General features: G+C 40.3%; 1 protein-coding gene across 2 annotated transcripts in view; it reads right to left on the bottom strand.

The window, feature by feature from the left end:
- nfic (nuclear factor I/C) overlaps positions 1-13,145 on the bottom strand; it is a 230,892-nt gene that overhangs the window by 68,323 nt on the left and 149,424 nt on the right. For both annotated transcript variants that reach the window (XM_037535935.1, XM_037535936.1), the window contains exons 3-4: positions 6,939-7,013; positions 2,015-2,089 (exon numbers count right to left, since the gene is read on the bottom strand). In XM_037535935.1, the coding sequence (XP_037391832.1) occupies positions 2,015-2,089; positions 6,939-7,013 (150 nt within the window). The remainder of the gene's footprint in view (positions 1-2,014; positions 2,090-6,938; positions 7,014-13,145) is intronic.

Raw genomic sequence — 13,145 nt, 5'->3', positions numbered from 1 at the left:
ATCATCATTTTTGCAGCGAATCTCATCACTCACTCCCTGACAGACTCAGACCACTGCCCTCTCATTCACTCCCTCATTCAGCTCCCATCTCAGCTGACAGTCAGATGGTGGAGAGCCCGGTGGGATCGAGCATAATTGCACCTAAATATGATCAATTACGTTTGACAGACTGGCAGGGTTCTGTCTCTTCTGGAGAAGAAGTGTCACATCTGATTACAATCTGCTGGGAAATACATACAATTAAGTCCAATCTGAAGGCACACGTGTGAGCGCGTGTGGCCGCGGGGAGTGATGAGGATGGGGAATACAGATGCCCGCTTCATTCTCTGTGGAATGAGGCTGAGATGGTTCATATTGAAGCGATTGAGGTCGTTCCAGCTTTACAGTGCTGCAGTAATGTGAGCTGCGTCAGAGTCAGCTGTAATCATGTGAGTTACGGCTGTCCACTGGCAGGGCACGCAGGCCCCAGCTGTGCTCAGGCTGTCTGGATAAACACGGCCGTCCCAGCTGGGAGACACGTCCACTCCAATCCGAACATGCTATCAGCCATGGAGCATTTCGATGATATTGGGAATACCGCAACATCTCTGTCCATGAAATGTTGGGAGTAAAATTTTGAATTCTGAACATGAATTTTCTGAGTAAAAACAACACATTTGTTCCACAAAGCTTTAGTGACAGTGACTCAACATTAAATAAATGAACTAAAATCAAGAAATACAGTGAGGAGACAGACACTGAATACTTCCAGGGCGAATATCCACTTCAAATTTGCAAAAATATTGACTTCTGACTGCAAAAGCATGTAGTTCTAATCATAAACAAAGCTATGTTTAATAAATGAATGGACAAATGCATTTAGACAGTATATTAAGCAAAGGTTCCATAAATTAAATCCAGTTATAGATATTAATGAATTGCACAACAATCATCTCCATTCCTACACTCCACATAAACACGTCATGTTCTGAGACACATAAGCTGGACGCTCCGTCCCACCACCGTCTTTTAAAGTTCAAAGCATAAACTTCGTCTCCTTTGCAGACCAGTTTCTGCTCCCGCCATGTTGAACGTTATAAACGTCCATTATGACACGAATGAAGATGCGTAGAATGTCCTTAAACTTTCCGATAGGGAATGTAATTGGATACAGGCATATATATACATATATACAGTTGGTGGTTACAGCTGTTATTATTCTTCCATTTAATGGATTATTTACAGGATTACCACCTCGTTCAAAGACATAGAAATTGCATTCTGAATGGCTTCAATCAGACTAGTCTATTCTGACTGAGCTGTATAAATGGACATGTTCTATTCCGATTGAGCTATTAGTCTAATTATTAACGGATTGTTGAATGTTAGATGTGTTTACAAGGTTATTATTCTTTTATTTACCAGATAATTTACAGGATTACCCACCTCGTTAAATAGGTTAGGAATTGTATTCCAAATGGCCTTAATCGGACTCGTCTATTCTGATCAAGGTGTTTCTCTACATTTGTGATAACTGCACTGCAGAAATACAGTTCAAACATGTGCACAAGTGAAATGGCGTGTAAAGTTTACAGCCCCTGAAGTTGCTGCAGTGATGTTGGAAAGATTACAGAGCATTATGATATGAACCATATGGGTTTCATGTTTAAGTGCCTTTAAAGGTAAATTTAACAAAACATGCAAAAAACAACCTCAGACCCCAGTTAAGAAGGTTAACAGGAGGACAGAAGATTAAAAGGCAGAAACCGTCTTTGAATAGAATGTTAAAAGGTTAAGTTCAGAGCACACGGACCCAACATTGTCCAACAAACACTAGCTTACTAACGCTGGCAGTGTTGGCTTTTTGCAATGTCCAGAGAAAAGAAGAGACAAGCCAAAGTGTGAAGGGAAGAGAGCTCTAAACACTTCCCAGCAGTTGAGCACATCAGTCCAGCGTTCAGGTTTACTGATGAATGTTGGAGATTGCTGAGCCAATTTGCTCTGAGCTTTGGAGGAGAAAACATGAGCCTCTTACTTCTGGACACTTGCACCAGTTCTGTCACGTTGAACACTCCCGATGTGACAAAGCTCTCCTGAAACTCAGGCCCATCTGCGAAAGAGGAAAAGGGAATCAGAACAATGTGGTAGCTGTATCATTACATGATTATAATTACATGATCCCATTGGACTCTGTATTATTATTCTTAAGAGACCCCTATTAGTCCCATAATGGGGAAATTTCACCTCTGCAATCAAAACTATCTGTGCAGTGAAACACCACATACACACTAGTGAACATAAACACTAGGGGGCAGTGAGCTCACTTGCCCGGAGCGGTGGGCAGCCCTATCCGCAGTGCCTGGGGAGCAGTTGGGGGTTAGGTGTCTTGCTCAAGGACACCTCAGTCACGTACTGTCGGCTCAGGGGATCGAACCAGTGACATTCCGGTCACAAGGCTGGTTCCCTAACCTCTAATCGTATATGATCCGGGACAGAAGCACATTTCAGTCACATATGTACGCGTTATACATTTGACTATTTTTTGCGTTGCAGCCAAACATGTTATATTTAGCTGAACAGGACGATATTAACTTATGGAGTCAATTTAGCCTGCTGGCAACTCATGGAGCCACAAGTGCAAGGCCTAATACTTCGATGACACCCCTCAGTAAGGGCACTCCCAGCCTGCATCCCCTGTCCACACACTAAAACGTCCACACACTAAAAACAATATCCAGCTTGAAAAAAAGTGGTGTCCACAAGAATGTAAGGTTCTTAGTCACTTTACTGCAGGCATGGCTGGTTGGATGAACAAACAGATGTCAAGCAAACAGATGAGCCAGCTTGCTAGCTTAGTTATGCTTGCTAAGCCTTTACTTGGTGCTTAGATTTCTCTCTGAATATTTTCTGACTGGCGCACAGCGACTAGTGGTTTATTAAAGCTGTGTCAATAGAAGAAAGCCACATCAGCCATGTGACTGTTGAGGATAATGCTACTCCAGATTAGCAGCGCCCAGCTTATATCAAAGGTAGAGAATTTTGGAACACTTGGCCACCTTATTGGTCAATGGAAATTTATTCACACAACATCTGAAGTCCATGCACTAAAACACTGTCCAGCTTTACAAGGTGACATCCTAAAGAATGTAGGGTTCTTAGTCACTTTACCGCTGGCATAGCTAGGTTAGCCTTTACTTGGTGGTTAGCCTTTTATCAGTGCATTTTTTTGATTGAAGCACTGAGACTCGTGGTTTGTTAAAGCTGTGTGAATGGGAGAAGCCACATCAGCCTTGTGATTGTTGGGATATTGCTTACATATGCTCTAGCCAAGATTAGCATCGCCCAGTTTACATTGAAAGTGGAGAATTTTGGTACTTGCTGCTACAAATACATGTATATTCTCTGAAGTCCACACACTAAAAACAGTATCCAGCTTTAAAGGGTGACGTCCTAAAGAGTATAAGGTTTTTAGTCGCTTTCCTGCAGGCGTAGCTGGTTGGGTGAACAAACAAATTTTTATCATGCAAACAGATGAGCCAGCTTGCTAGCTTAGTTATGCTTGCTAGGTTAGCCTTTGCTTGGTGGCATTTTTTTGACTGAAGCACAGAGACCAGTGGGGAACAGGCTTGTTAAAGCTGTGTGAATAGGATACACATCAGCCTTGTGATTGTTGAGGACATTGCTTAAATACTGTCCAAGATTAGCATCGCGCAGTTTACACCGAAAGTAGAGAAGTCTGATACACTCTGCCACCTACTGGCCATTGGACATAGTTTGTACATCCATATTCAATGTCCACAACAGCAGGTTTAACCTACTTAGAAAGACAACACTGATTTCGGTTCCCTGTAGCTTTAAAGCAACTTGCACTACATATTTTTAATCGGGTCTTAATTAAAAATACAGTCTCAATGATAACAATGTCGTTATTAAAGTAGTGGAGTTCAGGAGGCTACTAATCCCCCCGTTCACTGCTACACTGGTGGTAAAGTAGTGGTTGGGAACCTTGGCTCTAGAATATTAAAAAAAGCCAAGCTTTAAAAAAAAAAAGAAAAAAGGAGCGCATGGATATTAGCACTGTAGAACTTTCACATACTCACACAGTCATTTTTAGATTTAATAGAACTGATCGAAGTCAAAACTGTAGTTTCATTTACTGGATGCTTCAGATCATTTAGAAATAACACTTCAAAATACATAGAAAGTGAATGAACAGTAAGTTTCCTTCCTTTCCTTTCTGGTTAATGTTTAGGATTCTGTTTAAAATGTCTGTTAGTGTGATTTTAACAGAAGCAGAACAGACTGAAAACACAGAAAAACAAAGAACAAAACAGTCCAATCAAAACAACCTGGGACAAAAATCACTAACTCTGACTATGCAATTGATAAAGACATGAAAAAATATCTGTTGAACTTCTTATTGTCTAAGCAATTGAAACAAATAATTTTATCCCTCAAAATGGCCCACCGACAGACCCAAAGTTTTATTACACTCTTCTATAACCTAAGAATAGCTCAGCCAGTTTGCACCGAAGGCCCTGTAGTTACTTAATAATAAGCCTAAGTGTGTAATAGGCCTGGATATTAAGGGGTTAAGCACGAAGGGGCTGAGAGAAGAAAACAATAAACCAGTCCAATCAAAACAAGTTTAAAAAAGACATTCTTGTAGCTCAGAGCAGCAGCCCTAAAAGCACTGGTTCACCAACTTTATTAATGTAAACTTAACCAGCATCTGATAGTGTGATATATTTGGATATTGTGATATTAAATTTGATTTTGATCAGTCCTGCCCAAGCCCTAGTCATACAGCAAAATTGTAACACAAACAAATTTCTGAGTGGGTTCTTTGTTGGGTTTGAAGCCAGGGTACTGACCCCCAGAGGGCGCAGTGTCAGGTGTACGGACGTCCATTCACTGTATCACCACTAGTGTCTGTTAGAAACTGCACTGTTTCTCACACTAGTAATCACATGGCGTAAATCTCAGTGCCACAGAACTGCTCATGGCTAAAATATAGAATAAACACGACCACTGTAACTGGCAGGTCACGTTCACTCGCAAAAAGAAACATACCACAAAGGGTTCTTTGAGTAATGCCACAAAAAGAACCACTTCTGGAATCATGTTTGAAAAAGACATTTGTGAGTGTAAAGGATCTTTAAAGATTAAAGAACATTCACAGGATGTAAAGGTTGTATACCAGTTTAAGGGTTCTTCTTAGAACCACCCTTACATAAGGTTTATCTCATTCAGGAAAAATGGTTCTTTAAAGAACCATTCAGTGAAAGATTCATAGCAAACTAGAAGTGTTATTAACAATGATAATATACTTTAAAATAGATATTATATACGCAAAATACATACAGGACATATATTTGCAAAGAGATACTTAAACTTATAAAGTAAATGGGAGATTATTACTGCATGAAGATGCGTACTACATAAAAGTATTATATATATTACATATATTTAATGACATATGCATATAATATATATGGCACAAAGCACAAGATATATATATATATATATGTGTGTGTGTGTATATATATATATATACATATACACACACACACACACACACACACACACACTCACACACACACATATATATATATATGGGTGGGGGAGTGTGTGTGTAAGCAGTGAGGTGTGTGTAGATGTGGGTAGTGGAGTGTGCATATGAGCAGTGAGGTGTGTGAGGTGTATCAGGGTGTGGGTCTGTGAGAGTTTGTGAGGGTTTGCGTGGCTGTGCTGAGCTCTGTGTAGGTTGTGCTGGGTAAACAGGATGTTTGTACAGTGCAGAAAAGCGCTTACTGTTGCATCACACACACATGCAAGAAGACAGGCATGAACAAGCATGAAATGCAGCAAACTTCACAGAATTTGCAGCACGCTCACACACACACACGCACACCCACACACACGCACACCCACACACATGTTCAGACAGTCTGCAGAATCGTGATCAGCAGCTCCTTCCCTTGGACAGTGTGCAAAGCCTTCGACATGTGCAGTGTTAATTCACGTCTGGGCTTATCATTATATGATAACACAGGCCCAAAGTAACCTGGAACTTGACCTTTAGCTTAAAATCAAATAGACACTCAGCTGGACACCAGCCATCAAAGTAAACACTAAATGGAAACAGCAACAACTAAATGCTCCACATTTGGTCAAAACATTAATGTTCCATATAGACATTATAATATAATTATTACATAGAAATACTTAACCAGTATGACATTATATGACATTACTATGTTATATTATTATTCATGTACATATTACTTTACATATATTCCATTACATAAATGTTTCCAAGCAATCATCTGTCCATAACAATATGATTCTGACATCAATGTGCTTCGATTGTATTTACATATGTATAACATACACTATATGTCCAAAAGATTGTAGACGCCTGCTCATCTAGCATTTCCTCTGAAATGAAGGGTATTAATAGGGAGTTTGTCCCTCTTTGCTGCACTAACAGCCTCTGCTTTTCTGGAAAGGCTTTACATTAGATGTCAGAACATTGCTGTGAGGATTTGATTGAGCATTATTGATGTCAGGTACTGATGTTAGATGATCAGTTCCGGATCACAAACTCATCCCAAGCGTACTGGAAGGAGCTCCATCACTCCAGAGAACACAGTTCCACTGCTCCACTGCTCCACAGCCCATTGCATGGGGGTTTATACCCATGTAGCCCAACCTTGGCACTGGCTATGACTGTAGGATCATGAGCAGCTGCTCCAGAACGTCTAATTCTATTGGTCAAACCTTTTTCTATGGAGATTTTACAAGCTGTGCAGCTGAATGCCTGTGTCAGCACTGGATGACCTTAAAGTAGCTGAATTCACTCATTAGAAGGGCCGGCTGGATACTTTTCCACAGATACTGTACAAGGGGCTCATATGTATAAAAACAGACCTGTGTGTATGCGTATGGAGTCTTACCCATTGTTGCAGCTCGACTGTCCTCCTGGTCTGAACCAATACCTGTACGAGGACTACTGCTTTGCTCCGCTGCCTCTGAGAGAGAGAGAGAGAGAGAGAGAGAGAGGGGGATAAGTTCCGACTCAGCAGATTTTCTTAATTGAAACATAGAGGGGGGTGGTGACAGGTAAAGGTCAAACCCACAAAGCTATTCAGCATTCACTGCACAAAAGGACTTTGCAAGAAGCACGCAGGGCCGCGCACTGTGACAGTTAAAAAAATGCATAGCTTAAAGGAGTAGTCTGGCAAAAAAACTCCAATTTACACAGATGTTCGCCTTACCACAAAAATCAGCCAAGAAAACAGACAAAATGGACAAAAGTGCAGACAAAATTCAAGCCTGAAGACTACTGCTGTATGTAGCTATGTAACGTATTTAAGACTATGTTCATAGACGGCATCATACAGTGTCAGAAACCACATAATCTAAGCTTATTAGAGATACTGATCAACTGTACATGGTTTGACTTTGAGGCAAGTACAATGATTTAGGCCTAGGCACCAAGGTAATATATATATATATATATATATATATATATATATATATATATATATATATTATATTATATATATTATATAATATATATAATATTTATATATAAACACTGTTTTTGGAAGAAAACCTCTCCAAAATGATAACTTTAGAGGAGAAGGAAAAAAGCTACTTTACTTTTAATGTAAGTCAATGGAACCAGACGTCTTTCCAAGTAATTTTGGCCCATTTCTTTTGGTCCATTCTTCATGAAATTTACACATGATGTAAAGGGTGACATGCATTTGCAATTTATGTCAGAAACTGAAAAACAAAAATGGAGGTTTTGTTCCGACAGCAGCGATGATATATAATACATATGGGGTATATTAGTTTTCATAGCTTCCTGTATATATATATATATATATTCCTGTATATATATATATTTGCATTGTATGTTATACATATTACATTTTGATATATTATTACACATTATGATACTTGATACTTAGTACACATTATCATTACTACACATACAGACTTCTATACATCTATAATACATGTGGAACATATGCTGACATACAGGAAATTCTAGCTACATTAGCCTTGTAGCTGCAGTGCAAAATTAAAGACTTCACACATCAAACTTGACTGATCAGCTGCATTTGAATAGCATGATTATAAAAAAAAGATCGAATCCTCTGTCTCATCCTGACTGCTGTATGATCACAATAACACAAAACGGTTAGAAAACAAGAAGAACAGGATGTTCTGATCGGCCTCACATACCAGTAAACATCACATGCTTTATAGATGTGGTTGATACATATAGAGATAGCCTTTCTAATCTGACCTCTGAAAACAGCCCAGGACGGTCATGGGTGAGAATGCAGAATGTTTTCTATAAATCAATGTGAGATTCAGAGATGAAGCTGCAAAGCACAGCTCAGTCAAATGCTTCATAAACCACAGAAATGAGAAACATGCGGTATCAAAGTGCAGACCAAACCCATTCAAACCTTGCTTTTTCAACTTGTTTGGCAAGCCCTGACCATAATCCAATTCAAATCTCTTTATTGGCAAAGCGATTGGACTGCGCTGCCAGCGTGTCTACACATCGGAGCGGCGCGATAAGGACAAAGCAGCCTAATCCAACCATAAAACCTTTTTTATTTGCATGAACTCGTTTTTTTGTGGCACAGGGAGATAAAACTCTGTAGATAAACAAGCCGAATGGCTAAAGAGTTGGAGGGGGCACAGGGATTTTTCTCAATGCAGAATCATGTGATGGAAGGTTTACCATGAGGACTCTGGCAGAGGTTCAGAGAGAAGGCAGTTAAAAAAAAAGAAAAAAAGAAAAAAAGCCAAAGTCAGATAAATAAATAGGAGGGCTGTGTATCTGATAGGCCGGACTCCACGTCCAGATCAAAGTCAAGGGGAGCCTGGCCTGCTGCACATGTTTGAGTTTAGCGCCCAAAGAACGCAACGCACCATTACCACTCACACGCTGTCCCTGGCCTGAAGGTTTGAGGCTGACCGCGACCTCAGCAGTGCACTACCTCCACAGATACGATCTGTGACTTCACTGGTAATAGTGGGAAAGAGAATTACTCACCTAATTGTATTGGACTGGATAATGGCTTTAATTGTCCCTGGGTTTCCATTGTTGCCTGCTATTCATATAATAAGCACGTTTCGTTTCTAAATACACGTATACATGAAATCGCAGCCCACAGAAATGCTTGTTTTGTCCAGTAAGGTCAATTTGCTGCTGCTGAGAACGTAGTTCAGCCAAATGTTGGCTGTCAGGCCCCCTACAGGGCCATAAGTAACTGGTTTTGAGCCTGTATTGCAGAAATATGAGGTTAAAAAGGAGAATTCCACCAAAACTTCCCCAAAAACGAAATGGTTAACATGTAAACAAAATAATTTCGAATTGTCTATTTACACCTCAACGATTGAATTATGCAGGGATTTTGCTTTGTAAAAACTATGATGAATTGTGCTTAAAATCTGGCCTAACTATTAGCTAACAAAAAAATCACAGAGAATGATTTAAGACGAACATTGACAAACATATTTTTGGCATTTAGAAGCACTTCAGTTGGTTTCCTGATACGTTTAATCTGCAACAAGAAACTTCAATACTAAAATGTCACGATGCCGAAGTCAGTTTGTTCGACTTTTTCCATTCCACCTTAAATGGTGTTACATTCTGGCGCCTCAGGCACCATTTAAGGTGGAAGAGGAAAACTGAGAAGTCAAGAATGAGAAGCTGACTTTAGCCTCATGAAAAGTAGAATGTTGGAAGACAAACTGCTCTACATTTGAAGAGACGTTTCCTGCCGGAGATGCGAGAAAAGCAGCTACAGCTGGGCTAAAGCTTAAAGCAGAGCAAAGCATGTCTGTGTTTTTTTCGCCTATACTAGTACATGAACACATACTGAGACACATTCACAGCCAAGATGGCAAAAAGGAGCATAAAATGTTGTGGCTCTCAAGGTGTTTTGATTTGTGTTGAAAGGACAAAATGGCTCTTAACATTTGGGTTGCCAACTGCTGGTCCAGCACTGGTGAACTTATCAACAGCAAACAACCAGGAAGACCACGGACGATCACAGCAGTGAATGACTAAAGATTGCCTTCAACCTTTGAGGAGATCAAAAGCACACTTTGGCAAAGACTAGCATAAAGAGCTGACTTTGCCAGCATGACCTCAGAGGGTTCACCACAAGATACAAGCCAGTGGTAAGCCTCAAGAACAGAAAGGTTATAGCGTACCCAAAGTACGTATAAAAAGCCTTTATAGTCCTGGGACAAAGATGAAGATGAACCTGTACAAAAGAGAGGAGACATATAGAAACAGCTCATGATCTAATGCATCTCATTTGCAAAAACATGGAGGCATGTACAACAGGCAGAGGAACTGGAGCACATGTTTTTATGGATGATTTAATGGCAGATGTTTGCAGAAGGATGAGTTCTGAAATGAACAGAAGCCCAACCCCCCCCCCAACACCTCAAACCTCAGTGGAGGGCAAGAAACATTGCCCGAAACATCCTGTTAAAGCAGAAGACAGGATTCTATACGCTTTTAAAGTTGCCACAAAAGGCTCTTTGAGTGATGCCAAAGAACAATGTTTGAAAGAGAGATTTGTGCGACTGAAGAACTTTTTAAAAGCATAATGCTTTTAGTTTTGAGTTTCCACATTAGGCGTGTTTCTGCTCCAGCTTCTGGCACCATATAGAAGCTTTTCAGGGTCACAAGGTAACAGCAATGTTCTTGACTACCCAAATCAATCACCCAGCCTGGGCCACACTGAACCTGCAAGTGGCTTACTGAAGATGAGACTGAAGTCTCAAAAAGCCCCTCAAACAAGCAGGAAGTGAAAATCTCTGCGCTACAGGCTCGGCAGAGCGTCAGCGGGGAAGACAGCTCACGTCTGGTGATGTCTGCGGGTTACACACTTCGAGAAGTCATTGACTGCAAATCTCCACCCTGCAGAAAACTGGTATCTTGGCAAGCAAAAGCATCTTAAACGTAGCCGACAAATCTATTTCTCATTACAAGATTACTGAATTTTATGATTATTCAACCCATTTCTAGCAGTTTTTAAATATTCAGTGCATTTAATTATGCAATACGATTAATTTGTCATAAAATAATTTTATATTATAGCTTTCAAACTATTAAAATAGTGATATTTATGTACTTGAATAGATGTAGTAAACACAAAAATGACAAGGTAATGAAGAAAATACACTTTTCTATCAACAAAATCAAAAGATTTCATGACTATTCTTATTAAACAAAATCATGCATGTATTTAAGCTCTGCAAACATTGCTGTGCTTGTTTCATTGTTATGTTCTGGATGGAAACAAAACCTTGAATTAATAAAATATTCAGGAGTTGTTTTTCTATGTGTATTTCTTTAGGCAGATATAGCTACATAGGGATATGCCATTGGTTAGGACTTCAGGAGCTAAAGGCCTAATGCGTAAGATTTACTATCAGCATACTAACAGAAGAACCAATCAATTACATCGTGATTTTCAATGGGTGGGACCAATTTTGTGAGGAAAAAAGCCATCTGGAAGCCCTGGATACGTCACTGATTGTGAATACAAGCAGCCTAAATGATGGGCTGTTAAAAATTCTAAACAGCAGCAGTTGCTCTAAAAGGCCTCTTTAGTGAAGGAGTCACTGAGAAACGACTACGACGTAAAATATTTTGTTGCAGTATGTCCAAAATTTATCATAGATGGCAAAAAGTTCTTAGTATTATTGTAGAGGTGGGTTAATTCCTGACGTTTTGACCAAATTTTGACATTTATAGTCCAAATTGACGGCCTAGCTGTAGTAGTCACTGGACACTGGACTCTGTTGCTTATTCTGACCAACAAAATGTACACACGCCACAGACACGTCCATCATCGCCATGGGCCAAAAAGAGCAGCTCTGCCAGAAACACAGAGGCACACACTCCAAACTCTCTCTCTCTCTCTCTCTCTCTCTCTCTCTCTCTCTCTCTCTCTCGGTTTCTCTCTGTCAGCTATCTTCAATATCTAGAAACACTTCTGCCAAGAGTTGCAGCAGTTTCTAGGCAAGCAGCCCTCAGACTAAATCCCTGGCACGGCTGACTGAAAAGGAGAAATAATAAAATGAGGGAGTTTGTTGAGGGAGGCGGGAGGCAGATTTGGGGATCTGGCTCACATACAGTCGAACCGCTCACACTCAATAAGGCCAATGATGCTGAAAAAGAAAGAAAAAAGGAAATAAAACCCAAAAAATAAAAAGGATACATAAAATGCGCTAAGAGCCGCCTGTGAACCCAACAGAAAATCAGAAAGCCTTTTTCCTTCATATTCAGTTTTCAGGCCGTGACACATGAAAAGAAAAACAGAGGACGCAGAAGAGGAAAGTATGATGTAATGAAACACGCTAGAGCAACACGGCGGCGTCCATTTTCTCTCGGCGAGCGGAGCGGAGCAGACCGAAGCGGCCGCCATTTTGTAAAATGCTCCCACATCACTGCCGTTTCGTGTAAAGAGAGAAAACAGTTCTTGCTGCTTCTTCACCGCTCAGCAACAATCTTTCAAGAAAAGAGAAAACAAGAAGAGAAAAAATAACCAAACTTGAGAAATGCGGCGGCAGAGTGATGAATGAGTGCACAAACACTCCCACAGATCCACAGATCTACAGATCTACAGATCAACAGATCTACAGATCAACAGATCTACAGATCAACAGATCCACAGATCCACATATCTACAGATCAACAGATCCACAGACCCACAGAGCTACAGATCCACAGATCTACAGATCCACAAATCCACAGATCTACAGATCCACAGATCCACAAATCCACAGATCTACAGATCCACAGATCTACAGATCAACAGATCTACAGATCAACAGATCCACAGACCCACAGAGCTACAGATCCACAGATCTACAGATCCACAAATCCACAGATCTACAGATCCACAGATCAACAGATCCACAGACCCACAGATCTACAGATCCACAAATCCACAGATCTACAGATCCACAGATCAACAGATCCACAGACCCACAGATCTACAGATCCACAAATCCACAGATCTACAGATCCACAGATCTACAGATCCATAGATCCACAGACCCACAAATCCACAGATCCACAGATCTACAGATCCACAGATCTACAGATC

Source organism: Pygocentrus nattereri, chromosome 28 (assembly GCF_015220715.1).
Source record: "Pygocentrus nattereri isolate fPygNat1 chromosome 28, fPygNat1.pri, whole genome shotgun sequence".
Lineage (NCBI taxonomy): Eukaryota > Metazoa > Chordata > Actinopteri > Characiformes > Serrasalmidae > Pygocentrus > Pygocentrus nattereri.
The sequence above is the reverse complement of the archived record's forward strand: the minus strand, read 5'-3'. Positions and strand labels throughout refer to the sequence as shown.